This window comes from Ornithorhynchus anatinus, chromosome 11 (assembly GCF_004115215.2).
Source record: "Ornithorhynchus anatinus isolate Pmale09 chromosome 11, mOrnAna1.pri.v4, whole genome shotgun sequence".
Taxonomy (NCBI): Eukaryota; Metazoa; Chordata; class Mammalia; order Monotremata; family Ornithorhynchidae; genus Ornithorhynchus; species Ornithorhynchus anatinus.
This window is the reverse complement of record NC_041738.1, coordinates 34767819-34793903: the sequence shown is the minus strand read 5'-3', so window position 1 is coordinate 34793903 and position 26085 is coordinate 34767819. Positions and strand designations below refer to the sequence as shown.

Here is a 26085-nt window from a genome sequence, read left to right as displayed (position 1 = left end):
GCAGGTCAGGGCAACACAGAAGGGAGGGGGAGAAGAGGACCAGTGGGGCTTAGTCTGGGAAGGCCTCTTGGAGGAGATGTGCCTTCAGTAAGGCTCTGAAGGGGAGGGAGACTGATTGTCTGGGGGATTTGAGGAGGGAGGGCGTTCCAGGCCAGAGGTGGGACGTGGGCCGGGGGGCGGCGGTGAGACAGGCCAGATGGAAGCTCGGTGAGAAGGTTAGTGCCAGATCAGCGAGGTGTGCCGGCTGGGTTGTAGGAGAGAAGCGAGGTGAGGGAGAAGGGGGGAGGTGATGGAGAGCTTTAAAGTCAATGGCCTCTGGAGTATATCTGGTGATTTTCGGAGGTGGGGACTGCTGCCAGCCCCAGGGAGAGAGAGAGAGAGAGTGCCCCTGTAGCCATAATATGCCTTTCCAAGACCCCCCCAAGGCCACCTGAGGGGTTTGGAGAAAGGCCTGGAGATTTCCAGCTCTAATATGCCTTTCCAAGCCCACCCCAACTCCCAGGTCCACCTGAGGGGTTTGGGGCAAGGCCCGGGGATCTCCAGCCCACTCCTTCTCGGCTGCTGGTAGCCAAGGCTGTGCACGTCCCCTCTCGGATTCCTCAGTTTCCCCTCCCGGGGTGGCCGCGGGGGCTTTTCCAAGTAAATTCCAAGGCACCGGCGGCTTTCTCCATCCGAGGGTGGACTGGAAGTGGTGGGGCAGAAGCACGTGTCCCGAGACCTTCCCGGGCCGGAGGTGAGGCTGGGCTGGGGCACTTGGGGCCCCCCCCGGGCTTCCCTCCCTGGGGCGCCCGGTGCCCTCCTCCCCCGGAGGTGGCCACGGGGGGAGAGGGAGGGCAGGGGGATGTGTGTGTGGGGGGGGGGGACCCGGGTCCCTACCTCGGCGTCGACCTGTCCGTCTCCGGCCGCCCGGCCGCAGCCCCCTCCCAGCAGGATGAGCAGGGACAGCAGGGGCGACAGCAGGGGCGACAGCAGGGTGGGCAGCCCGGGCGGCGGCGGCCTCCGGCTCCCGGCCCGCTGCCCGGGGTCTCCCCGGCCGCCCGAGGTCCCTCCGCTCATGGTCCGAGGGTCCGAGGGCGTCGGGCGGGGCTCTCCGGGGGCGCTGCCCGAGGGGCGCCAAGTGCAGCGCGCCCGGGGGATGGGTGCGTGTGGCCGTCCCGGTCCTCGTCCCGGTGCTCGTCCCGGCCGGGCCCTGGGGGTGGCTACCACGGCCTCCTCCTCTTCTTGGCGCCGCCTTTGTCTGCCCTCGGGGCCGGGACTGGCTCAGCCTTCTCTTCGCCTCCCCTAGCCATGCCCAGGGCGCGGGAGCTGGGCAGGGCCTGGCCAGGAGCAGGAGCGGTCAGCCCGCTCCCGGACCGTCCCCGGGCCCGGCTCCCGCCTGGGCCGTGGCTAGCCGGGGAGCGGCGACGGCGGCGGCTACGGTCTGAGCGCCCCCGGGCAGCCGCGACCCCCGCTGCCCAGCCCCAGCCCCGCCCCCGGCGGACCCTCTTAAAGGGGCCGCGCGTCCCGCCGCTGGCGGCTCCCGGCCTGCGAGACACGTGTCGGCCCGCCCCGCCGGAGCAGGTGGATGGGACGGAGCCGCCCGGGGACCCAACAGCCCCTGGAAAACTCTGAACCTCCTCCTCCACCTCTTTCTCCTCCTCCCAGGACGAGCTTTGCCTCTGGTCCCTTGGGAGTTATCCCTATCAGGAAGAAACGCCCCGTGTCTTCCCTCCCTCCAACCCCCAGGGCTTCGGGGAGAGCAGGTGGATGAAACGGGGCCTTGGAGCCCGGGGACCCTAACACCCCTCTAGCTGCTTGCCACCACCTGGAAAACTCTGAACCTCCTCCACCTCTTTCTCCTCCTCCTCCACCTTTTCCTCCACCTCTTTCTCCTCTTCCTCCTCCACCTTTTCTTCCTCTTTCTCCTCCTCCCAGGACGAGCTTTGCCTCTGGTCCTTTGGGAGTTATCCCTATCAGGAAGAAACGCCCCGTGTCTTCCCTCCCCCCCAGGGCTTCGGGGAGAGCAGGTGGATGAAACGGGGCCTTGGAGCCCGGGGACCTTAACCCCCCTTTAGCTGCTTGCCACCACCTGGAAAACTCTGAACCTCCTCTACCTCTTTCTCCTCCTCCTCCTCCCAGGACGAGCTCAGCCTCTGGTCCCTTGGGAGTTAAATTCTGAACCTCTATCTGGCGGCCAAGGTTCCCCTCCTCTCAGGACGAGCTTTGACTCGGGTCCCCGGGAAGTTATCTGTACCGGGCCTGTCTTCCCTCCCCTCCAAGACCTCTGGGAGAGCAGGTGGAAAACTCTAAGCCCCACGTGGGATGACCTGATCACCCTGCATTTATTGTAGCGCTTAGAACAGTGCTTGGCACATAGTAAGCACTTAACAAATACCATCGTCATTATTAGCATGACACGGGGCCTTCGAGGGCAGAGACGTCTTCTCTAGGTAACCGCCACGACCTTGAAAACTCTGAACTTCCGTCTGTCCGGGGGCCAAGTATCTTCTCCCAGGATAAGCTTTGACTCTGGTCCCTTGGGAGTTATCCATAACAGGAGGAAACGCCCGCGGGCGTCTTCCTCGGCTGGGGCTCCGAAGTTTAGGAAATGTTTTCTTAACCCTCCCTCTCCCTATCATCTAGTAGATACAGAGCGATGCTAAGAGCGGGGCCTCCGGCTGGGGATGGATAGGTTGGGAATAGGTTTCGCAAGTCTCTCCCTGTTTTCAAGCAGTGATATGACAGCGAACAGGTTCGGAACCTGTCTCGGGGATTCCAAAACACTATTGGCAAGCAGGTGTGGTGTAAGGTCAGCACGGCTTGACGTATCTGTGTGCGAAGGACTTGTAAAAAATTATTACTGCCTGGAAAAACAAGGTGCTAGAATGACACTTGGCTCCGTGCCCAAATCGGGATTTTCACTATCTAGGTGACTTGTATACCCCAAATGCACTGTCTCAATTATCCTCTATTTTTCAGACAAGTGTAAAGTCCAAAAGATTTTGATACCTTGCGGGTGTAGGCTACCCATTGTTTGCCCAGTAAGAATTTCACGCCCCGAGATACAACGTAAACACTGTCGGCGGCAGAAGGGAGAGAAGCAGCAAGCCCTAGCGGAAAGAGCACGGGCCTGGGAATCAGATGATCTGGGTTCATTCATTCATTCATTCAATAGTATTTATTGAGCGCTTACTATGTGCAGAGCACTGTACTAAGCGCTTGGGATGAACAAGTCGGCAACAGATAGAGACAGTCCCTGCCGTTTGACGGGCTTACAGTCTAATCGGGGGAGACGGACAGACGAGAACAATGGCACTAAACAGCGTCAAGGGGAAGAACATCTCGTAAAAACAATGGCAACTAAATAGAATCAAGGCGATGTACAATTCATCTGGGTTCTAATCCCGCCTCCGCCACTTGCCTGTTGTGTGTCATGAACAGGTCAGTTCACTTCTCTGGGCTTCCGTTTCCTCACCTGTAAAATGGGTCTGGAATACCTGTTCTCCCTCCTCCTTAGATTGAGCCCCATGGGGAACAGGGACCGTGAAGTGATTATTTTGTATCTATCTCAGGGCACAGTATAGCGCTTGGCCGAGTACCACTCTTACTTTTTTTTTTTTTTAACGGTATTTGTTAAGAACTTACTACGTGCCAGGCCCTGTACTAAACGCTGGGGTAGATAAAGGAAATCAGGTTGGACACAGTCCATACCCTATGTGGGGCTCAGTCTTAATCCCCATTTTACAGATGAGGTAACTAAAGCCCAGACAAGTGACTTGCCCAAGGTCACACAGCAGACCAGTGACAGAGCTGGGATTAGGACCCAGGCTCTCTATTACTAGAAATCCCGGCTCTCAATTCCTAGATCCCTGCTCGGCCCACCTAACTATTCAACAACCTCCGGGGCTGATTTGGGATTCAAGATTCGGGACCCAAGCACCCAACGGGTGTAACATAAGGTGCAGTGTTGTGTTTTAAAATGGTATTTAAGTGTTTACAATGTGACGGGCACTGTACTAAGCAGTGGGATAGATAACTGTGGTATTTGTTGAGTGCTTACTACGTGCCAGTCACTGTACTAAGTGCCGGAGTGGATACAAGCAAATTGCGTTGGGCAGAGTCCCCTCCCAAATATGAGATATCTAATAGGATGGCCAGACTATGGGAACAAGAAGAACACGGATAGAACAGGAAGTAATACATTTGTATCAGGAAGAAATAGCTGAATAAATCATTTGACTATATAAATAAATGCACAGAGGTGTCGAGGCTAGGATTTAAGTACATACTTGCTAACAACCTACTGCATAAGGAAAGTATTCAAGGGCTTTGTAAGGAGTGAACAGGCCAAACTCAGCCATTAGAGAAATTACGAACTTGGGAGGGCAGAGAATTAATAGGGAAGAAAAACATGTCACCTTGAAGAAAATTAGTATGTATTACATATTATAAAATTGTGTCCTCATTTTACAGTTGAGAAAACCGAGGCACAGAGAAGTGCCTTGCCCAAGGTCACCCAGCAAGCAACTGGCAGAGCGAGGATTAGAACCCAGGTCCTTCTGACTCTCAGGTCCACGGTCTCTCCTCTAGGCCATGTAGCTGGAGCGGGGGTTACTGTGTAGCCTGTTGTCGAGAGGACCTCTGGATTGGGTACAAGGTGAGATTCCTTCCTGACCAGTTGACCTCCCCACCCTCTCTGATAGAGTCTCCCGTTTCCTTCCTCAATCAGCCACTTTCTACTTTCCCACTGAACTTCATATTCTTCATCTTGGCCCAGTTTTCCGAGACGTGCCACTCTGCTTTAATCCCCTCCTCAGCCCAGACGGGATCCCAGTCACGTAGGGGGGGTTAAGAAAGGCAGAAACGGACAAAGCGGGTGACTGGTTTGATCTCAACGGGAAACCCGAGGGCAATGGTGAAATCGCCACTGCTTAGCCTGCGTGGCGTTCTATACGCTGATGCTGGGTATATTACTATTAATTATATTATTATAATTGAAGACTTTGGTTTTCTTCAATGCCTTAAATATCCAAGGGAACGGGCCCGGGCGTCGGAAGGACCTGGCTTCTAATCTCGGCTCCACCGCCCGTCTGCTGGGTGACCTCGGGCAAGTCGCTTCACTTCTCTGTGCCTCAGCTACCTCATCTGTAAAATGGGGATTAAGACTGTGAGCCCCATGAGGGACATGGACTGTGTCCAACCTGATTAGCTTCCATCTACCCCAGTGCTTAGTACAGTGCCTGGCACATAGTAAGCGCTTAACGAATAGCATCAAAAAAAAGGTGGTGTCCTCATTCTGGGATTTCCTGCGTGTCCCTAAAATGGTGCCTACTTTTGTAACAGTCCTTGGGATGAAGGTGGCTCTTCAGAGGCGGGGGAGTTTGCGGTCAGCAGCATCCCGGGAAGCTGGGGTAGGTGGGGATATAAGCAGACATCATCATCAGTCCATGTTTGGCCAGCTGGCAGCCCTCCCCCCAGCCCGTTTCCCTCTGCTCCTCCCCCTCTCCCTTCCCCTCCCCTCAGCACCGTACTCGTCCGCTCAACTGTATATATCTTCATCACCCTATTTATTTTGCTAATGAGATGTACATCACCTTGATTCTATTTATTTGCCATTGTTATAATGAGATGCTCATCCCCTCGATTTATTGCCATTGTTTTTGTCTGTCCGTCTCCCCCGATTAAACCGTAAGCCCGTCAAAGGGCAGGGCCTGTATCTGTTACCGATTTGTCCATTCCAAGTGCTTAGTACAGTGCTCTGCGCATAGTAAGCGCTCAATAAATACTATTGAATGAATGAACCCACCTGGGGCAAGGTGTATGAGAACTGGAGGAGGACAGCCACGGTGGTGCACGAAAGCATGGCCTCCCTCACCACCAGTGGAGGATCAAGCGTCCCTCCCACTTTTCGGCCTGAGAAAAGCTGGGGTAGAGAATTCTCAGACAGAGCTGTAAGCTCCCTCGACTGAAAGCTCACTGTGGTCATTGTTATATTATACTCTCCAAGCGCTTAATAGTGCTCTGCACACACTAAGCGCTCACTAATTATGACTGACTGCAGACCAGGGCCACCAAGGGTGGGAGAGAGCTAGGAATTTGGAAAACCTGATATCGTCATCGTCACCGTAATAATAACAATAATGCTGGTATTTGTTAAGCGCCTACTGTGTGCCAAGCTGGGGTAGATACAAGGTAACTAGGTTGTCCGCATGGGGCTCACAGGCTTAATCCCACTTCTCACTCTAGGCTTCAAGGCTGTCCATCCCTTTGCCCCCTCCCACCTCTTCTCCCTTCTCTCTTTCCACTGCCCACTCCACACGCTCCGCCGCCCACCTCACCGTCCCCCGTTCTCGCCCATCCCGCCGTCGACCCCCGGGCCGCGTCCTCCCGCGGTCCCGGAACGCCCTCCCTCCTCGCCTCCGCCAAACTCATTCTCTTCCCCTCTTCGAAACCCTACTTAAAGCTCACCTCCTCCGAGAGGCCTGCCCAGACTGAGCTCCCCTTTTTCCTCTGCTCCCTCTACCGCCCCCCAACCTCTCCTCGGCTAAACCCTCTTCTCCCCCCTTTCCCTCTGCTCCTCCCCCATCCCGTCCCATCCCCTCAGCACTGTACCTGTCCGCTCAACTGTATGTATTCATTCATTACCCTATTTATTTGGTCAACGAGATGTACATCACCTTGATTCTATTTATTAGCTATCGTTTTAATGAGATGTTCTTCCCCTCGACTCTATTTATTGCCACTGTTCTCGTCTGTCCGTCTCCCCCGATGAGACCGTTAAGCCCGTCAAAGGGCAGGGACCGTCTCTATCTGTTACCGCTTTGTACACTCCAAGCGCTTAGTACAGTGCTCTGCACGTAGTAAGCGCTCAATAAATGCTACTGAATGAATAATCCCCATTTTCCAGATGAGGTAACTAGGGCACAGAAAAGTTAAGTGACTTGCCCAAAGTCACACAGCTGACAAGCGGCGGAGGCGAGATTAGAACCCACGACCTCCGACTCCCAGGCCCGTGCTCTTTCCGCTAAGCCACGTCATTATCGGTGGCGAGTGCTGTACTAAGCGCTTGGGAGAGTACAATGTAACAGAGTGGTTAGATATGTTCCTTGCCCACAACGAGCTTACAGTCTAGGGACGAGCTAATAGGAAAACCACCGCTGCTTCTCTGACTCCATTCTGCTTTTGTTGGTTAAAGAGACAAAGAGGAAATCAGAGGCCAGAGAGGGAGCCTGGGGACTAAGCCCTCCGCTCTGCATCACCTGATCTGCCCCTCAAGGATGTTGATATTCGCTCTTCCCCCAGACCCCCACCACTTACGTATATATCTATCTGTAATTTATTTTAATGTCTTTCTCCCCCTCTAGTCTGTAAGCACCTTTCATCCAATCGATTTATTGAGCGCTTACTGTGTGCAAAGCACTGTACAGAGAGTACCTACTTTACTCTCCAAAGCACTCGTTAAGTGTCTGAGAAAGACCACTGATCGACTGATGGGAACTAGGGCTCCTAGGCCATGCAATTCCCCCCAGCGTATCTGACCTGCTCAGATCGGGGAAAAAGGGATTTATCCTTTCAGGGGCCGAGAAGCACACGCTGCAATGGAAAACAAATAGAAAACTTTATTTATGAGCCACACGTCTCATAAAGTCTCTCCTCAGAAACCCGAACGGTCGCCGGGGCTGAACGAAGTCGCCTACTTGCCTTTTCACCAGCCGTAGCTCTATGTAAAGTTTCGCTCCACAGCGGGTGGGAGGAGACAAAGGAAGGAAAATAGCCTGTTAAAGCAGCAAAAAAAAAAAAAAAAAAGCTTCTTTGAATTTTTTTAAAACAGACATGGGAAATCATAGGTTGAGGGGCTGTGGAAATCTAAACCGATTCTTCCCACCAATCGAGCCAGAAAGGAGCTATTAACCGATTTTCCCCTAGGCACGTGGGTGGTTGGAAGAAAATACAGAACCACAAACCAACCCACCGCTTTTTTCGATACTAATTCACGCTTCTTACACGGTGACTACGAAGGGCCAGCACCAGGAAGAAGGGCCGTGAAAAACAGACCCCTGGGTCCTTGCGTTGGGACGGCGTGAGCCACGGGTGGGAGAAGACGCTGGTGGGGAAGACGGTGCTTTTATCGTTCCAGAGCCAAAAGCGTGGGATGGGAGAATGAGTTGGGGCGGGGAAACGAGTAAAGGGAGTCCTGACTAGAGGTCTGACAGGGGTGGGGAGAGGGGGGCGCTTAGAGGGAGACCCCCAGGGAGTCCAGTAGTGTAGACGCCCTATAGGGACAAAAGATCGTAAGGGACATTCTGCCCTCTATCGGTGACCTGGAAAAATTCCCCCCTCCCAGCCTTCTGGTAACCACCCCCTGCGGACCCCCCAAACCACCCCACCCGTCCATCCCCCGCGGAGGTGGGAACGGAGGGACGGAAACAGCCCCAACTACCATGTCGGGAAAAATCTTCCGGTCCTCCTCTCGGACACTCGGATGCTCAACTCCAACGGCGCAGGTGTGGAGCTACAGGCTTCTTCACCCCCCGTTGGGGGGTGCCCAACGGCACCGCCCCCCGTCTTCCAGGTGAGCTCCCGCCTGGCCCGGCACAGCGGCGATTCCTCAGCTCGGACTGGCCCGAGGATGTCGAGGCTCTCATTTCAAAGGGAAGGAGAAGAACTTGTTCCCGGATTTGCAGCGGATCTGCTCCGACGGGACGCGGAGGAACACGGAGGAATCTTCAAACCCGTTCACGGTATCCTGAAAGGATCGCGGTGGCGTTGATGAGGAAGGGTTCCGGGGAGCGACCCGGCCCCTACGATCAACCTCTCATCCACGGGCACGTTACACAAGTAAGCTCGTTCCGGGGAGGGACGGTATCTGCTAATTCTGCTATACTTCGCTCTCCCAAGCGCTTGGGACGGGGCTCTGCACATTATTTACTGAACGGTTACTGTGTGAAAAATCCCTAAGCGCTTGGGAGAGTGATAATGATAATTATGGTATTTATTAAGTACTTACTCCGTGCCTAGCGCTGGGATGGTTACAAAGAAGTCGCGTTGGACACGGTCCCTGTCATTCACTTCATTTATTCAATCTTATTTATTGAGCGTTTACGGTGTACCAAGCCTTGTCCCGCACAGGGCTCACAGTCTTCCTCCTCCCCTTACAGTTGAGGTAACTGAGACACAGAGTAATGAAATGTCTTGCGCAAGGCCACACAGCAGAGAAGTGGCAGAGTCGGGATTAGAACCCATGACCTGCTGACTCCCAGGCCTGTGCTCTATCCACGACGCCACGCTGAGTGCAATGTAACAGAGTTGGGATGGTAAGTGCTCAATAAAAACCACTGATTGATTGATCCATCGATCTCTGGGTGGCGGAGAAAAGACTAGGGGAAGGGCCTGGCAAAGAAGAGGCGGCTCGGGAGGGGTCAGATGTGGCCTCTTCCAGGGTAACTCTCGATTAGCCGAGAGTAATTACCCACAGCCCATTTTTATGCTCTCACCAGCTGAGATGCCCATGGTTCGTAATACTTTTTTTTTTTAATGGTTTTTGTTAAGCACTCACTATGTGCCAGGCACTGTGCTAAGCGCTGGGGTAGCTACAAATTAATCAGGTTGGACACAGCCCTTGTCACCCTGAATCCCCAATTGACAGATGAGGTAACTGAGGCTCGGAGAAGTGAAGCGACTTGCCCAAGGTCAGACGAGTGGCGGAGCTGGGATTAGAATAATAATAATAATGTTGGTATTTGTTAGGCGCTTACTATGTGCAGAGCACTGTTCTAAGCGCTGGGGGAGATACAGGGGAATCAGGTTGTCCCATGTGAGGCTCAGAGTTAATCCCCATTTTACAGATGAGGTAACTGAGGCCCAGAGAAGTGAAGTGACTTGCCCACGGTCACACAGCTGACAAGTGGCAGAGCTGGGATTCGAACCCATGACCTCTGACTCCCAAGCCCGGGCTCTTGCCACTGAGCCACGCTGCTTCTCTCCCAGGCCCGTGCTCTACCCTCTACTGCTTCTCTCTCCAGCCTCCAGGGAGCCGTTCCCACCACCCAGACGGGTTCTGGGGCTCCTTCCTCCTCCTGGCGGTCCAGACGGGCCTTAACCGACCTTCCTTGTCTCGCGTTCCCCCGTTTTCCCCCTCCATTAGAGGGGAATCAAATGAGAGCTGGCAGTCCAGGAAGGTGGAAAAAAAATCACATCTCCTCCAAGGGTTCTTCCCTGATTAACGCCTAATCTTCCCTATTCACGCCCCTGCCTTCTCTAGAGCCTATGCCAGTGGATTCATGCCCCTTAAGTACCCGCAGCCGCATGGCACTTATGTGCATATCCTTAAACCTCCCGCGACCCCCGCATTTCCCCTATCAATGATTTACTTATAGATCTGTCTCCCCATCTAATCTCTCAGCTCCTTGGGGGCCAGACCCGTGTCTACCAACTCTGTTAAACTGTCCTCTCCCAAGCCCTCAGCTCAGTGCCCCGCAGGCAGGAAGCGCTCGATAAATACCACGGATGGACTGACGTGGCGTCACCGTCTGGACAGCTTCTCGGTGAGCGAGCCCGGGCCTTGGCTGTAGACTTCCCCGTCCTCTCAGAGACAATTTACTCTACATTCCCAACCGCTCTGAGAAACAGCCGGGAGCGCCTACCTGGGTTCCTTCTCCCCTGGTCGGGACCTTACCTGCAGCTCCCGGACACACTGCCCCTCGAGCTCGCCCGTTGCGTCTCCGACGCACCAGGCCAGGCTGATGTGGAACGATGGCTCCTGTGGAGGAGAAAGAGGGAAACGCCCACGTAGCATCGTGCTCAGGACAGTGCTGGGCACGCGGTACGCGCTTAACAGATACCATTATGACTATCAAACGGGATGGCCGTTCAGGGATTGCAGGAAACCTCGCCGTGGAGGTGCTTAAAAACAAGCATCCGAGACGCACAAAGGAGAAGCCTGGCGAGGGCCCAGACTGGCTTAGAATCAGACGGGGGAGAAAAGCTCTAAGAGCTTAGTACAGTGCTCTGCACGCAGTAAGTGCTCATTAAATACATCTGAACGGATGGTTGAATGGAGGGTTTCTGGTTTTTAAACATTTGCGGAGGGTAGGGAACTGTGCTGGGCTCTTTAATAACGTTGGTGTTAAGTGCTTACTATGTGCACGGCACTGTTCTAAGCGCTGGGATAGATACAGGGTAATCAGGTTGTCCCACGTGACGCTCACAGTCTTAATCCCCATTTTACAGATGAGGGAACTGAGGCACAGAGAAGCTAAGCGACTTGCCCACAGTCGCCCGGCTGACAAGTGGCAGAGCCGGGATTCGAACCGGTGACCTCTGACTCCCAAGCCCGGGCTCATTCCACTGAGCCACGCTGCTTCTCGAGTTTTGCGGAATTCCTAAAAGGAATAGGACATGGTCCCTGTTCTCATATGTCTAATAAGAGAGCAAGGGAAAGCGCACATACACGGACTGTGGAAGTGGAAATAATGCATAAACCCACCCCAGAGCAAAGATGACCACTTACTAGTCCTACTACGGGTTCGGTGTTTGGGCTCAGAAAGAGACTTGATGAGAAACCAAGACCTCAGACTTTACTCCCCCCACTTATAATACGCCTGTCGGAAAATATCCCAAATGATTTGTGAAAGTAAATTGCTTTCAATTTAGTGACATTTTTCCACTGGAGAGTGCGAAAGTCCCCTAGGGGGGTCTAGATATGGTCCGCAGTTTGTCTCTCTGTTGGGAAGCAGCATGGCCTAGAGGGAAAGAACACGGGCCTGAGGGTCAGAGGACCGGGGTTCTAATCCTGGCCCTGCCGCTTGTCTGCTGTGTAACCCTGGGCAAGTCACCTCCCTTCCTCTGTGCCTCAGTTCCCTCATCTGCAAAATGGGGACTCAATACCCGTTCTCCCTCCTACTTTGACTGCGAGCCCCATCTGGGACCTGATTATCTTGTACCTACCCTAGTGCTTAATACGACGCTTGCCACAGAGCAAGTGCTTAGTACAAGTATTATTATTTTTAAAACGCAGTTGTTAGGCGCTTACTGTGTGCTAGGAACTGTACTATACACTGAGGTAGATACAAGTTCATCAGGTTGGACACAGTCCATGTCCCACACGAGGCTCGCGGTCTTAATCCCCATTTTACAGATGAGGAAACGGAGGCCCAGGGAACTGAAGTGAGTTGCCCTAGGTCAAAGTTGCCCAGGATTAGAACCCAGTCAGGTCTTCTGACTTCTAGGCCTGTGTTCTTTTCAATAGGCCACATTACTTCACATGTTATTACTACGGCATCTTTTGGGGGTGATCTTTCCCCCAATTTGGGGCTCTCCTCAGATGAAGGGAGAAAGGTTTTTACCTTGTAGAAAGTGGGGAGATCAAACTCTTCCATCACTCGGTCCACTTCGGAGACAAGCCGCAGGAGTTGGGTATGCCCAGCAGTGACCTCTAACCCGATGAAGGTTCTGGGCGGAGAGAGAAAGGCATCGAGAGGGTGGAAACCTTAAGTTTACAGGGAGGCCACTGCGTAGTCCCGTTCTTAGAGCGTCTAAACAAAGGGCAAATCGGGCTCGGGCCCAGGAGAGGGAGACTGGCTCAGAATCCAACAGCAGAGAAAGGCTCGCACAGAAAGTCTTGGTTTTTAAGCATCCACAAAGTGTAGGGAACTGTGCTTGGCTCTTCAGAGTTTCGAAAAAGACATGGTCCCTGCCTTCCAGGAGTTTACAGTCTAATAAGCGAGCAGGGCAAGCACACGGACACGAAGTGTAAGTGGTGATGAACAGGAAATGAAGCATGGTGTAAAATTAGAATCACGCAAAAGACTGAAGACTTTATACGTGAGGAAATTCAGATGCCCTTAACAGCTGTGAAATCTAGCACCCTGGTAAGGAAGCAGAGAGGCTGCCTTATTCTATTTATGGAGCAGCACTCTTCGGACATAAAGGCTCACCTGGTTTTCCCCTCATTCGTATAAATCTTCACTCGGTCAGCTGAAAAGAAGAACCTAAAATGTACAAGAACATCATATTTGGTTAGGAATTAAGCTTTCGGGAGAAACGTTTAACTGATAACAAACGGCAGTCCCACAGCCACAGTGAAAACACAATCAATTCACTCAACGCCCTTGCTGGCAGCTACGTTTCAACATCTCACTTCGCGGATAGTGAAACTGGGATGCAGAAAGACGCATGGGGAGGACATATTTTGTAAGACACTTCTTTGATCTTCCTTCACCAGAGAGAAGCACTTTAAAACAGCTGATTCTGTGGGTACTGTCTCTTACTGGTCCTTTGCTAGTTCTAAATTCATTTTAGCAAAGTTAGGACCTATGACTAGAACAACCTCTGAGGCCAGAGAAAGTTTAGCTTCTAATAGGAATTAGATTAGGTAAAAGCCGATGACCCAAAGGTTAACCTATAGAGATTCACCCTGAAAAATGGTTTGTTTTTTTTTTCCCCAAGAGGCAACGGGGGAGGAGTTTTTGTTCTTGGCAAAGCCAAAGAGAAAGTTTGCAAAAGGGAATTTTGGTAAGGAAGAGGCAGAGTTAGAAAAGGGAGCTAGAGTCAGAGTGTGGAAGTCAGTGTGGAGACAGAGGAAGTGATGCTCTTGGAGAGAGTCCCTCTAGACTGTAAGCTGGGAACGTATCTACCAACTCTGTTATACCGAACTCTCCCAAGCACTTACTTAGCAGTGCTCTGCACACAGTAAATGCCCAATAAATACGACTGATTAAGAAACATTAAACCGGGTAGAATATTTTCCACTTTCCATCTCTGTGAATAATTTTTGCAAGCCAACAAGCTTTAGCGAGTTGGACTGCAATCTCGCTTTTCACTGACACCCAGACTCTGAACTTTGGGGGGAGCATTTTACAGCTCCGTTGCAGAGCATCCTTTTGCCACACATCCATGGTCAATTAAAGGTATTTCCTGAGCACCTATGTGCAGAGCACTGTCCTAAGCACAGGAGAGTACAACAGAATTAGTGGATATATTCCCTGACCAAAGTGAGTTTACAGTCTAGAGGGGGAGGCAGAAATCAAAATAAACCATTTTTAATATATAATTTAAAGATATGTACTTAAGTGCTCTGGGGGTTGAGGGTGGGGCAAATAGATCAAACGCTTAAAAGACGCAGAAGGGGGGAGTCGGGGAAAAGAGGGCTTAATCCGGAAGGCCTCTTGGAGATGTGATGTTAATAATGCTCTCAAGGTGGGGAAGAGCAATGGTCTGGCACGTATGGAACTGGAGGGAGTTCTAGGCTACGGGGAGGATGTGGGAAAGGGGCCGGCAGCCAGACAGACAGAATTGGGGCACAGAGAGCAAGCCAGAGTGGAATGCGCGGGCTGGACTGTAGGTAAGCAGTGAGGTAAGGTCATTCGGTGAATCAGCAGCGCGCTTGGGTCCCACTGGCTCCTACAGGCTGGGAAGGAAGGCACGTTTCCCATTTCCCGACTCCTTCCCCTCCAGGCCTCCAAGGGGGACCATTTCCCAAAGGCCCAGTGACCTTACCCCTAAATTTAACTTCTACCTCGCTTCCATCACACCACATGTGGGGAAGAAAGGAGAGCCATCAATCAATCGTATCTGTTGAGCGCTTACTGGGCGATGATGATGATGGCATTCGTTAAGCGCTCGCTATGGGCCGAGCACCGTTCTAAGCGCTGGGGTAGATACAGAGTAATTAGGTTGTCCCATGTGGGGCGCAGTCTTAATCCCCGTTTTACAGATGAGGAAACTGAGGCGCAGAGTAGTGGCCTGCCCTAAGCCACACAGCTGATCAGTGGCGGGGGCCGGGATTAGAACCCGCGACCTGTGACTCCCAAGCCCATATTCTTTCCACTGAGCCCTTCCCTACTTGGGCGAGCAGCAGGAGAGCTCTGCGTGGGAGCCAAGGTCGTCGTGTTCTGTTATCCGCCAGGTGTTTAATGGGGGTTTCGGGCCCGGAGGGGAGGAGCGGGAGGGAAGGGGGGGGGGCAAGGGTGGAGCCGAGGGGGCGCTGGGGGTCGGGGGGGGGGGGGGACGTCCCTCACCGGTGGAAGGAAGCCACCCGCTCCTTCAGGGACTGCACGAAGGGGGTGATCCAGTGGTATCGCAGGACCACGCTCTGAGACAGGCTGAGGTGGAACTTCTCCATCGTCACCACGTGGGGCACGGAGGCTTTGGCCCGGGACACCAGCAGGTCAAGCAGTTCGAAGAAATCCTCCTTGGCTTCATCTGGAGGCGGGGGAGAGGCCACAGCACCTGAGCTCTTTCTGGTCACGAGGAATCGATGTGTGGGGGTGAACCCTGGCCCTGAGCTCCCTCGGAAATGAAAGAGGCTGACGTTTCCTTTCCCCTCAGGAGAGGGAGGGAACGAGAGGGCCCGAGTCTTGGCGAGTTCCTAGAGGCTAAACCCCGTCCCCGTTGAACTTGGCCGGACGACCCTCAACATCGAGCCCGGAAAGGCTCTCGACAAACCCAACACGCCCAGATATCACTTCCTTCGGCTCTTCCACCTACTCATCTGCAGCCCATCTCCTCGCGGTCCCGGTGGCTCTTCCTCCTGCTCGTGAGCCAGGGCGATGTTCTCCACAGCGGGGTCGGGACCGTCTTTTCGGAAAAGACACCCGGAGCCCAGCCTACTGGGAGTTTCTTCTGAATCTGCCGGAGGCTGACGCGCTCCGCCATCTCCCCTGACTGCAGGACCCGGCTCTGCAAGTCTCGCGCCCGGGAGGCCCCGAGGCAAAAATCGGGCGTTACTTACAGGGCACGTAAACGTGGGTGGCCCAGTTGCCTCGTTCATGGGGAAAGGTGCGCACTCGCCCTCCGTGCTTCGTGACGTCATCCACGGCCCCGTCTCCCTCTTGGTCTCGGAACATGTTTAACACGCTGTCGGGAACGGGCAGCCGAGGGGGGTTCCTGCTGCGCGACATGAGTATAAGCCTGCTCATTTGGTCACTGAACCCCTTGGGTCTCTGTCAGCATCGCTCGCCTGTTGATTCGTCCGTCACGACAGATGTGGGAGGGGAAGTAGCTGCGGGCCGGGATACTTGATGTCTGAAATTTGCTGCACTTTAGAAATGCTATTTGTTAATTCAATCGTATTTATTGAGCGCTTACTATGTGCAGAGCACTGTACTAAACGCTTGGAATGAACAAGTCGGCAACAGAGAGAGACGGTCCCTGCCGTTTGACGGGCTTACGGTCTAATCGGGGGAGATTAGGCGCTTACTATGGGCCGGGCACTGTAGATAAAAACTTATTCTAACCTCGCTGTGGACAGGGAATGTGTCTGTTATTGCACTAAATAATAATAATAATGTTGGTATTTGTTAAGCGCTTACTATGTGCAGAGCACCGTTCTAAGCGCTGGGGGAGATAGAGGGTCATCAGGTCGTCCCACGGGAGGCTCACAGTCTTAATCCCCATTTTACAGATGAGGTGACTGAGGCACAGAGAAGTTAAGTGACTTAATAATAATGATAATGTTGGTATTTGTTAAGCGCTTACTATGTGCAGAGCACTGTTCTAAGCGCAGGGGGAGACACAAGGGAATCAGGTTGTCCCAGGTGGGGCTCACAGTCTTAACCTCCATTTTACAGATGAGGGAACTGAGGCACAGAGAAGTGAAGCGACTCGCCCACAGTCACACAGTTGACAAGCGGCGGAGCCGGGATTCGAACCCATGACCTCTGACTCCCAAGCCCGGGCTCTTTCCACCGAGCCACGCTGCTTGGCAGCCAGCTGACAAGTGGCTGAACTCTCCCAAGTGCTCAGTACGATGCCTCGCACGTAGTAAGCGCTCAATAAGTACAGCGGAATGAACGAAAGGTGGTCGACATCCCACATGGGGCTCACGGCCTTAATCTCTCTTTTACAGATGAGGTCACTGAGGCCCAGAGGCTGTTTGCCCAAGGTCACACAGCAGACAAGTGGCAGCGTTGGGATTAGAACCCAGGTCCTTCCGACTCCCAGGGCCATGCTCTATCCACCAGGCCATGCTGTTTCTCTTCTCTCCCTCCGCAGAGCCGTGATAACGAGGAGTGAAGGGCGGTCAGCGTGGCTCAGTGGAAACAGCCCGGGCTTGGGAGTCAGAGGTCATGAGTTCGAGTCCCAGCTCTGCCACCTGTCAGCTGTGTGACTGGGGGCAAGTCACTTCACTTCTCCGGGCCTCAGTGACCTCAACTGTAAAATGGGGATTAACCGTGAGCCTCACGTGGGACGACCCGATGACCCTGGATCTCCCCCAGCGCTTAGAACAGTGCTCTGCACATAGGAAGCGCTTGACAAATAACAACATTATTAGTCGAGGAGAAAGGCATTCGCTGCCCGCAGGCGCCGACCCCACATATGCTCATTATGGGCAGGGAATGTGTCTGTTTATTGTTACGCCGTACTCTCCCGGGCGCTTAGTACAGTGCTCTGCGCACGCTAAGCGCTCAATAAACCTGACCGAATGAACGAATGCACACACAGGCTCCTGCGGCCAGTGCCGCCACACTCTCTCAATCGTATTTATGGGCGCCTGCTGTGTGCAGACCACCGTCCCAGCGCTCGGGAGAGTGTAGCACAGTAATAAACAGTCCCGTTCCCTGTCCGCGATGGGCTTCCGGTCTGGAGTGGGGGAGACAGACATCGATACAAATAAATGTACTTACGTGCTGTGGGGCTGGGAGGGGGAAGGAGCCAAAGGAGCAACACGGAAGGGAGCAGGAGATGAGGAAAAGTGGGGCTTAGTCCGGGAAGGCCTCTTGGAGGAGATGAGCCTTCCGTCAGGCTTTGAAGCCGGGGGGAGGGGAAGAGCAATTGAAATGCACCCGGCTTTTACGCTTTGGAGTTTCCCCGCCTCCGCACCTGGGTCCCCAACCTGCCAACTCAGCTGCTCCCCAAACCCCTCCACGTCCCTGTCCTGGACCGTCCCAGGGATGGGGGTTTGGCTGACACCCCCCCCCTCCCCCCCCCCCCGCCCCCGCCGGGGCCACTTAATAATAATAATGTTGGTATTTGTTAAGCGCTATGTGCAGAGCCCTGTTCTAAGCGCTGGGGCAGATCCAGGGTCATCGGGTCGTCCCACGTGAGGCTCACAGTTGATGCCCATTTTACAGATGAGGGAACTGAGGCACGGAGAAGTGAAGTGACTCGCCCCCAGTCACCCAGCTGGCAAGCGGCAGAGCCGGGAGTCGAACTCGTGACCTCTGACTCCGAAGCCCGGGCTCTTTCCACCGAGCCGCGCCGCTAACCGAAGGCGCGCCTCCTCCCCGAGGCCTTCCCAGACCAAGCCCCACTTTTTCCTCGTCTCTCCCTCCCTTCTGCATCCCCCTGACTTGCTCCCTTTGCCCTTCCCACCTCGCGCAGCGGTTAGGCACACATCTGTCGGTATTTTTTGGTAACGATGTCCCGTCTACGCTGTGACCTAACTGTGGGCGGGGATTGTCTTGATCGTTGCACTATACTCTCCCAAACTCTCAGCAAAGTGCTCTGCACACAATAAGTGCTTAATAAATATGACTGAGTGACCAAGAGTCCAGGCAAGTGCCCCCGTGCCCCGCTGCCCGCATGCGCTCTCCTCCAGAATCCTCCCCGCTCTCTCCTTTATTGCGCCCTTCATCCACCCCTCCCTCGGCCCCACCGCGCTCGGCTCCACCTCCGTTATTTATCAATAATAATAATAGCGGTATTTGCTAAGCCTTCACGTACTAAGCGCTGGGGCGGATAAAAGCAAATCGGGTTGGACCCAGAACCTCATTCATTCATTCAAGGGTATTTATTGAGCGCTTACTATGTGCAGAGCACTGTACTAAGCGCTTGGGATGTACGATTTGGCAACCGATAGAGACAATCCCTGCCTAATGACGGGCTCACGGTTTAAACGGGGCTCAGGGTCTCGATCTCCCATTTTACAGATGAGGGAACTGAGGCCCGGAGAAGTGAAGCGACTTGCCCGGGACCACACAGCAGGCAGGTGGCGGAGGCGGGATTAGAACCCATGACCTGCTGACTCCCGGGCCCGTCCTCTACCCACTATGCCGTGTTACTTCTCTATAGTAATTATAGAACTATAATTACATTAGAGAAGCAGTGTGGCTTAGTGGAAAGAGCCCGGGCTTGGGAGTCAGAGGTCGTGGGTTTTAATCCCGACTCCGCCGCTTATCAGCTGTGTGACTTTGGGCGAGTCACTTCTCTGTGCCTCAGTCACCTCATCTGGAAGATGAGAATAATAATAATAATGATGGTGGTATTTGTTAAGTGCTTCCTATGTGTACAGCACTGTACTAAGCGCTGGGGGGATACAAGGTGATCAGGTTGCCCCATGTGGGGCTCACAATTTTAATCCCCAATTGAAGGACGAGGTCACTGAGGCCCGGAGAAGTGAAGTGACTTGCCCACAGTCACCCAGCTGATAAGTGGAGGAGCCAGGATTAGAACCCACCACCTCTGACTCCCCAGCCCGGGCTCTTTCCACTGAGCCCCACGTGGGACCACCCGATTACCTTCTTTCAACTCCGGCGCTTAGAACAGTGCTCGGCCCATAGTCAGCGCTTAATGCCATAATGACAAGGAGTCAGAGGTCATGGGTTCGAATCCTGGCTCTGCCACTTGTCAGCTGTGTGACTGTGGGCAAGTCACTTCACTTCTCCGGTCCTCGGTGACCTCATCTGTAAAATGGGGATGAAGACTGTGAGCCTCACGCGGGACGACCCGATGACCCTGGATCTCCCCCAGCGCTTAGAACAGTGCTCTGCACATAGGAAGCGCTTAGCAAATACCAACCTTATTATTATTATTATATTCCCGCCTGCCTCCCCCTCTAGCTTGTGAGCTCGTGGTGGGCAGGGCCCGAGTCTACCAACCCTGGGCCCTCCGAAGCGTTTAGTACAGTGTCCTAGGAGGGTCGAGCAATAGAGAAGCAGCGTGGCTGAGTGGAAAGAGGCCGGGCTTGGGAGTCAGAGGTCATGGGTTCGAATCCCAGCTCTGCCACATGTCAGCTGTGGGACTGTGGGCGAGTCACTTCACTTTGGCTCAGCGGAAAGAGCCCGGGCTTTGGAGTCGGAGGTCATGAGTTCGAATCCCAGCTCTGCCACTTGTCTGCTGTGTGACCTTGGGCGAGTCACTTCCCTTCCTCTGGGCCTCAGTGACCTCATCTGTAAAATGGGGATGAAGACTGTGAGCCCCACGTGGGACAAGCTGATTCCCCTGGGTCTACCCCAGCGCTTAGAACAGTGCTCTGCCCCTAGTAAGCGCTTAACAGATACCAACATTATTACTCTCTGGGCCTCAGTGACCTCATCTGTCAAACGGGGAGGAAAACAGCGAGCCCCACACGGGGCAGCCTGATCGCCTTGTATCCCCCCAGCGCTCAGTACAGCGCTTTACACGTAGTAAGCGCTTAACGGCTGCCCACATGACCGTGAGGAGGGATGGTCCTTTCCCGGCAGCCCTTGCGGGGCCAGGGAAGGTGACTTCCGGTGTGGGGGCCGCTTTACCTGCCGGGCCCGGGCTCCGCCCCGCGCCGCCGCCGCTCCCGCCCCTCCCGCCCCCGGGGCAGGGGCCCGGACACGGGCAGGGGCCCGGCCTCATCCCCCTCCTCATCCCCGGACCCGCCGCTGCCGCCGCTGCTGCTGCTGTAGCCCACCAGGAGCGCCGCGCTCACGGCCGCCATTGCCGCTGGCCGAGCGGCCGTCCGTCCTTCCTTCCGGTCCCCGCGGAAACCAGAGCCCGCACATTGAGTTCCGGGCCCGACGGAGCCCCGGGAGGGCCGAGGCAAGGCGGAGTGCTGCCCCCCTCCCCTTCTCTCCTCGCCCCTCTTCTCCTTTCTTTCCCTTCCCCTCTTCTTTCCCTCCCTTCTCTCCTTTCCCCTCCCCTTTCATCCTCTCCCCCTCTTCTCCTTTCCCCTCCTCTTTTCTCCTTTCCCCTCCTTTCCCTCCCTTCTCTCCTTTTCCCTTTCCCCTCCCTTCCTCTCCCCTCTTCTCTTTTCCCCTTTCCCCTCCCCTCTTCTCTTTTCCCCATTCCTCTCCCCTCTTCTCTTTTCCCCTTTCCCCTCCCTTCCTCTCCCCTCTTCTCCTTTCCCCCTCCCCATTTTTCCTTTCCCCCTCCCCTTTTTTCCTTTCCCCCTCCCCTTTTTTCCTTTCCCCCTCCCCTTTTTTCCTTTCCCCCCTCCTTCTCTCCCTTCCCCTCCCCTTCTCTCCTTTCCCCTCCCTTCCTCTTCCCTTCTCTCTCCTCTTCTCCTTTTCCCTCTCTTCCTCCCCCTTTTCTTTCCTCTTCTCCTTCCCCCCTTCTCCATTCCCTCCCTTTCTTCTTTTCCCCTTCCCTCCTTTCCTTTCCCCTCCCTTCTCTCCTTTTCCCCTCCCTCTCCCCTCTTCTCCTTTCCCCTCCCTTCCCCCCTTTTTTATCATCCTCTCCCTCCCGGGATAGAGTGGAGAGGAAAAGGATGGGAAAGGGGAAAGAGGAGGAGCTGCTTCCTATTTATCCCCCTTTCCCCACATCACCCCTTTCTTTCCTTTTCAGAGACAGCCGCCGTGGGTCAGGGAGCAGCCCAGTCTGGCCCCGCTCCTGTCACAGAGAGGTCAAACCACTGCCTTCCCCCATCTTAGGCCCAGGGTAATGGAGTGGTTCAGAGAGCAGGGGCTCATAATAATAATGTTGGTATTTGTCCCCGAGGACCCCAGCTACAGATCTAGACCTTGAACGCAAGCATCCCAGCGACCCAGGCCGGGGCTATCCCACATAATAATAATAATAATAATTACGTCATTTGTTAAGCGCTTACTATGTGCCAGGCACTGAACTAAGCACTGGGGTGGATACAAGCAAATCGGGTTGGACACAGTCCCTGTCCCACGTGGGGCTCACGGTCTCAATCCCCATTTTACAGATGAGGGAACTGAGGCCCAGAGAAATGAAGTGACTTGCCCAAGGTCACACACCAGACAAGTGGCGGAGCTGGGATTGGAACTCATGACCTTCTTACTCACAAGCCCATGTTCTATCCACCGCACCAATCCCTTATATGAGAAGCAGCGTGGCTCAGTGGAAAGAGCACGGGCTTGGGAGTCAGAAGTCATGGCTTCGAATCCCGGCTCCGCCACTTGTCAGCTGTGTGACTTTGGGCAAGTCACATAACTTCTCCGGGCCTCAGTGACCTCATCTGTAAAATGGGGATCAAGACTGGGAGCCCCATGAGGGACAACCTGATCACCTTGTATCCCCCCCAGCGCTTAGAACAGTGCTTTGCACATAGTAAGCGCTTAACAAATACCAAGATGATGATTATATCTATCCCAGCACCCAGTAGAGTGCCTGGTGCATAGAGAGCGCTTAACGAATACCACTATTAGGATTAAAAGCCCAGATGGGGATGGCTTCCCCCAGGGTGGCGGGCCGGCCTGAGTGAGCGTGCCGGGTGCCCTTCTGGGGTCGGGCCCTCCGACCTAGCCTGCGGGGCCTGTCACCCTCCCTCCTCAAAAATCTCCAGTGGTCGCCTATCAACCTTCGTAGGAAGCAAAAACTCATTCTTGGCTTCAGAGCTTTCCGTCACCTGGGCCCTTCCTACCTCACCTCCCTCCTCTCCTCCTCCATCCCAGCCCCCACACTCGACTTCCCTGGTGCTCACCTTCTCACTGGGCCTCCGTCTCTCCTGTCTCGCCGCTGACCCCCGTCCTCCCTCTGGCCTGGAACCGTCTCCCTCCTCAAATCCCCCAGACAATCACTCTTCCCCCTTCCAAGCCCTACTGAAGGCTCACCTCCTCCAAGAGGCCTTCCCCGACTCAGCCCCCCTTTTCCTCGACTCCCTCCCCTTGGTCTTCCCCCCGGCCCCTTCCCACCCCACAGCGCTTATGTGATAATAATGTTGGTACTTGTTAAGCGCTTACGATGTGCAGAGCACTGTTCTAAGCGCTGCGGGAGATACAGGTTGTCCCACGTGAGGCTCACGGTCTTCACCCCCATTTTACAGATGAGGTGACTGAGGCACCGAGAAGTTAAGTGCCCACAGTCACACGGCTGACGGGGGCGGAGCCGGAATTCGAACCCATGACCTCTGACTCCCAAGGCCGTGCTCTTTCCACTGAGCCACGCTGCTTCTCTATGTGTAGATCTATAATTCTATTTCTTTATATTGATGCCTGTTTCTTTGTTTTGCTGTCTCCCCCCACCTAGACTGGGAGCCCATTGTGGGCAGGGATTGTCTTTATTGCCGAATGGTACTTTCCAAGCGCTTAGTACAGTGCTCAGTAACTACGATTGAATGACTGACTTCCTTCCCCCTTCCCCTCAGCACCGTGCTCATTTGTATATATTATTTATCACCCTCTTTATTTTGTTAATGAGGTATACATCCCCTTGATTCCATTTATCAGCGTGGCTCAGCGGAAAGAGCCCGGGCTTGGGAGTCAGAGGTCATGGGTTCGAATCCCGGCTCTGCCACTTGTCAGCTGTGTGACTGTGGGCGAGTCACTTCACTTCTCCGGGCCTCAGTTCCCTCATCTGTAAAATGGGGATGAAGACCGTGAGCCTCGCGTGGGACAACCTGATGACCCTGTATCTACCCCAGCGCTTAGAACAGTGCTCTGCACATAGTAAGCGCTTAACAAATGCCAACATTACCGATTAGACTGTGCGCCCGTCAAAGGGCAGGGACCGTCTCTATCTGTTGCCGACCTGTCCATTCCAAGCGCTCAGTCCAGTGCTCTGCACCTAGTAAGCGCTCGATAAATACTATTGAATGAATGAATGAATCTGTCAAATGGGGATTGAGACCGTGAGCCTCCCGTGGGACAACCAGATGACCCTGTCTACCCCAGCGCTTAGAACAGTGCTCTGCACAGAGTAAGCGCTTAACAGATCCCAACATTATTATTATTTATCGTGATAAAGTTGTCTCGTTTCTGTTGTGTCTGTTTTGCCCTGCCGTCTTTTAGGCTGTGAGCCCGTCCTCGGGCAGGGACCGTCTCTCCGTGGCCGAGCTGCCCATTGCCAGCGCTCGGTCCAGTGCTCTGCACCTAGCAGGCGCTCAATAAATCCTCCTGAATGAATGCACGACTGGATGAATGAATGAAGAGGGAGAGAGAGCAGGGCCCGGCGCCGGTGGCTGCGCGCCCGGTAGGGGGCGGTGTCGCTCGGGCTGGGTTCGGGTTCGGATTGGGGTTCGGGTGGGTTCGGCCGGGGTTCGGCTGGGGTCGGGCGGACTCGGGCGGGCTCGGCGGGGCTCCGGCTCCGGCTCGGCCCCGCCCCCGCTCCCTCCGCCCGCCAGTCCTCGGGCAGGCCGGCTCCGACGCGCCTCCCTTCGGCCGCGCCGCTCACTCCAGCCCGGGGCTTGGAGCCGCCGGCCGGGCCCCGCGCCGCCCCCTCCGCCCTCGTCGCTGCCCCTCCGCCGGCCCGGCCCGGCCCGCCCCCGGCGGCCGGCGCTACGACAGGCCGGGGATCCGGAGGGGCCCTTAGGCCGCGGCGCCGCCGATGGAGCCGGCCTAGAGGGGAGGGGGCCCGCCGACCCTGCCTCCGCTCCTCCTCCTCTCCGCCTCCTCCTCCTCCTCCTCCTCCTCCGCCGCCGCCGCCGCCTCCCCGGAGTCCGGCGAGAAGCAGGTGAGAGGCGGAGCCGTCCGGGGCCGTGCGGGGCCCGGGCCCCAGCCCGGGGGCCGGAAGGCGTCTCCCTGCAGACCCTCCTCCTCTTCCTCCTCCTCCTCCTCCATCTCCCCCTCCCTTCTCCCCCATCTCTTCTCCCCTTCCTGCTTCACTTCTGCCTCCCCTCCTCCCCCTTCTGCCTCCTTCCTCCCCTCCATCCCTTGATCCAGAGACCCCTTCCCTTCTCCTCTTCTGCCAACTTCCTCCCCTCCACCCCCTGAGCCAGGGACCCCTTCCCTTCTCCCCTTCTGCCTCCTTCCTCCCCTCCATCCTCTGAGCCAGGGACCCCTTCCCTTCTCCCCTTCTACCTCCTTCCTCCCCTCCATCCCCTGATCCAGGGACCCCTTCCCTTCTCTTCCCCTTCTACCTCCTTCCTCCCCTCCATCCCCTGAGCCAGGAACCCCCTTCCCTTCTCCCCTTCCACTTCTGTCTCCTTCCTTCCCTCCACCTCCTGAGCCAGGGACCCCTTCCCTTCTCCTCTTCCCTTTCCACTTCTGCCTCCTTCCTCCCCTGAACCAGGAACCCCTTCCCTTCTCCCCTTCCACCTCCTTCCCCTCCTCCATCCCCTGACCTAGGGATCCCTTTCCTTCTCCCCTTCTGCCTCCTTCCTTCCCTCTGCCCCCTGAGCCAGGGATCCCTTCCCTTCTCCCCTTCTGCCTCCTTCTTCCCCTCCATCCTCTGAGCCAGGGACCCCTTCCCTTCCCCCCCTCCACCTCCTTCCCCTCCTCCATCCCCTGACCTAGGGATCCCTTTCCTTCTCCCCTTCTGCCTCCTTCCTTCCCTCTGCCCCCTGAGCCAGGGACCCCTTCCCTTCTCCTCTTCCCCTTCTGCCTCCTTCCTCCCCTCTACCCCCTGAGCCAGGGACCCCTTCCCTTCTCCACTTCCCCTTCTACTTCTGGGTGACAGCAGAGGCCGGGAGTGACAGGCAGCAACTGTAGAGACCCCTTCTTTTCCCTTCTTCCCCTTCCACTTCTGCCTCCTTCCTCCCCCGAGCCAGGGACCCCTTCCCTTCTCCCCTTCCACTTCCACTACTGCCTCCTCCTTTCCCTCCGCCCCCGAGCCAGGGACCCCTTCTCTTCTCCTCTTCCCTTTCCACTTCTGCCTCCTTCCTCCCCTGAGCCAGGAACCCCTTCCCTTCTCCCCTTCCCCTTCTGGGTGACAGCAGAGGCCGGGAGTGACAAGCAGCAGCTGTAGGGACCCCTTCCCGCCTCCCCTTCCCCTCTCCCCTTCCCCTTCCACTTGCCTCGTTCCTCCCCTGAGCTAGGAGCCCCTTCCCTTCCTTTCCCCTTCTGCCTCCTTCCTTCCCTCCGCCCCCTGAGCCAGGGACCCCTTCCCTTCTCCCCCTTCCACTTCTGCCTCCTTCCTCCTCTGAACCAGGAACCCCTTCCCTTCCCCTCTTCCCCTTCTGGGTGACAGCAGAGGCCGGGAGTGGCGAGCAGCAGCTGTAGGGACCCCTTCCCTTCTCCCCTTCCCCTTCCACGTCTACCTCCTTCCTCCTCTGAGCTAGGAACCCCTTCCCTTCCT

General features: G+C 55.2%; 2 protein-coding genes across 3 annotated transcripts in view; both read right to left on the bottom strand.

The window, feature by feature from the left end:
- MMP15 (matrix metallopeptidase 15) overlaps window positions 1-1422 on the bottom strand; it is a 33278-nt gene extending 31856 nt beyond the window's left edge. Inside the window, exon 1 of the mRNA XM_029075403.2 lies at window positions 877-1422. Within this exon, the coding sequence (XP_028931236.1) occupies window positions 877-1056 (180 nt within the window). The 5' untranslated portion in view covers window positions 1057-1422. The remainder of the gene's footprint in view (window positions 1-876) is intronic.
- A 6156-nt stretch (window positions 1423-7578) lies between these two features.
- On the bottom strand, window positions 7579-20466 carry USB1 (U6 snRNA biogenesis phosphodiesterase 1). 2 transcript variants are annotated; one of them, XM_029076006.2, is made up of 8 exons: window positions 20430-20466; window positions 15710-15867; window positions 14997-15180; window positions 12915-12968; window positions 12324-12429; window positions 10655-10738; window positions 8420-8725; window positions 7579-7754 (listed from the first exon to the last, which is right to left on the bottom strand). In XM_029076006.2, the coding sequence occupies exons 2-7, from the start codon at window positions 15822-15824 to the stop codon at window positions 8621-8623; spliced, it is 648 nt and encodes a 215-aa protein (XP_028931839.1). In that variant the 5' UTR covers window positions 15825-15867; window positions 20430-20466; the 3' UTR covers window positions 7579-7754; window positions 8420-8620. The 2 variants fall into 2 exon arrangements, with proteins under 2 accessions (XP_028931839.1, XP_001508138.2); XM_001508088.4 differs by lacking the exon at window positions 20430-20466 and having other exon boundaries at window positions 15710-16082.
- Window positions 20467-26085: the final 5619 nt, after the last annotated feature.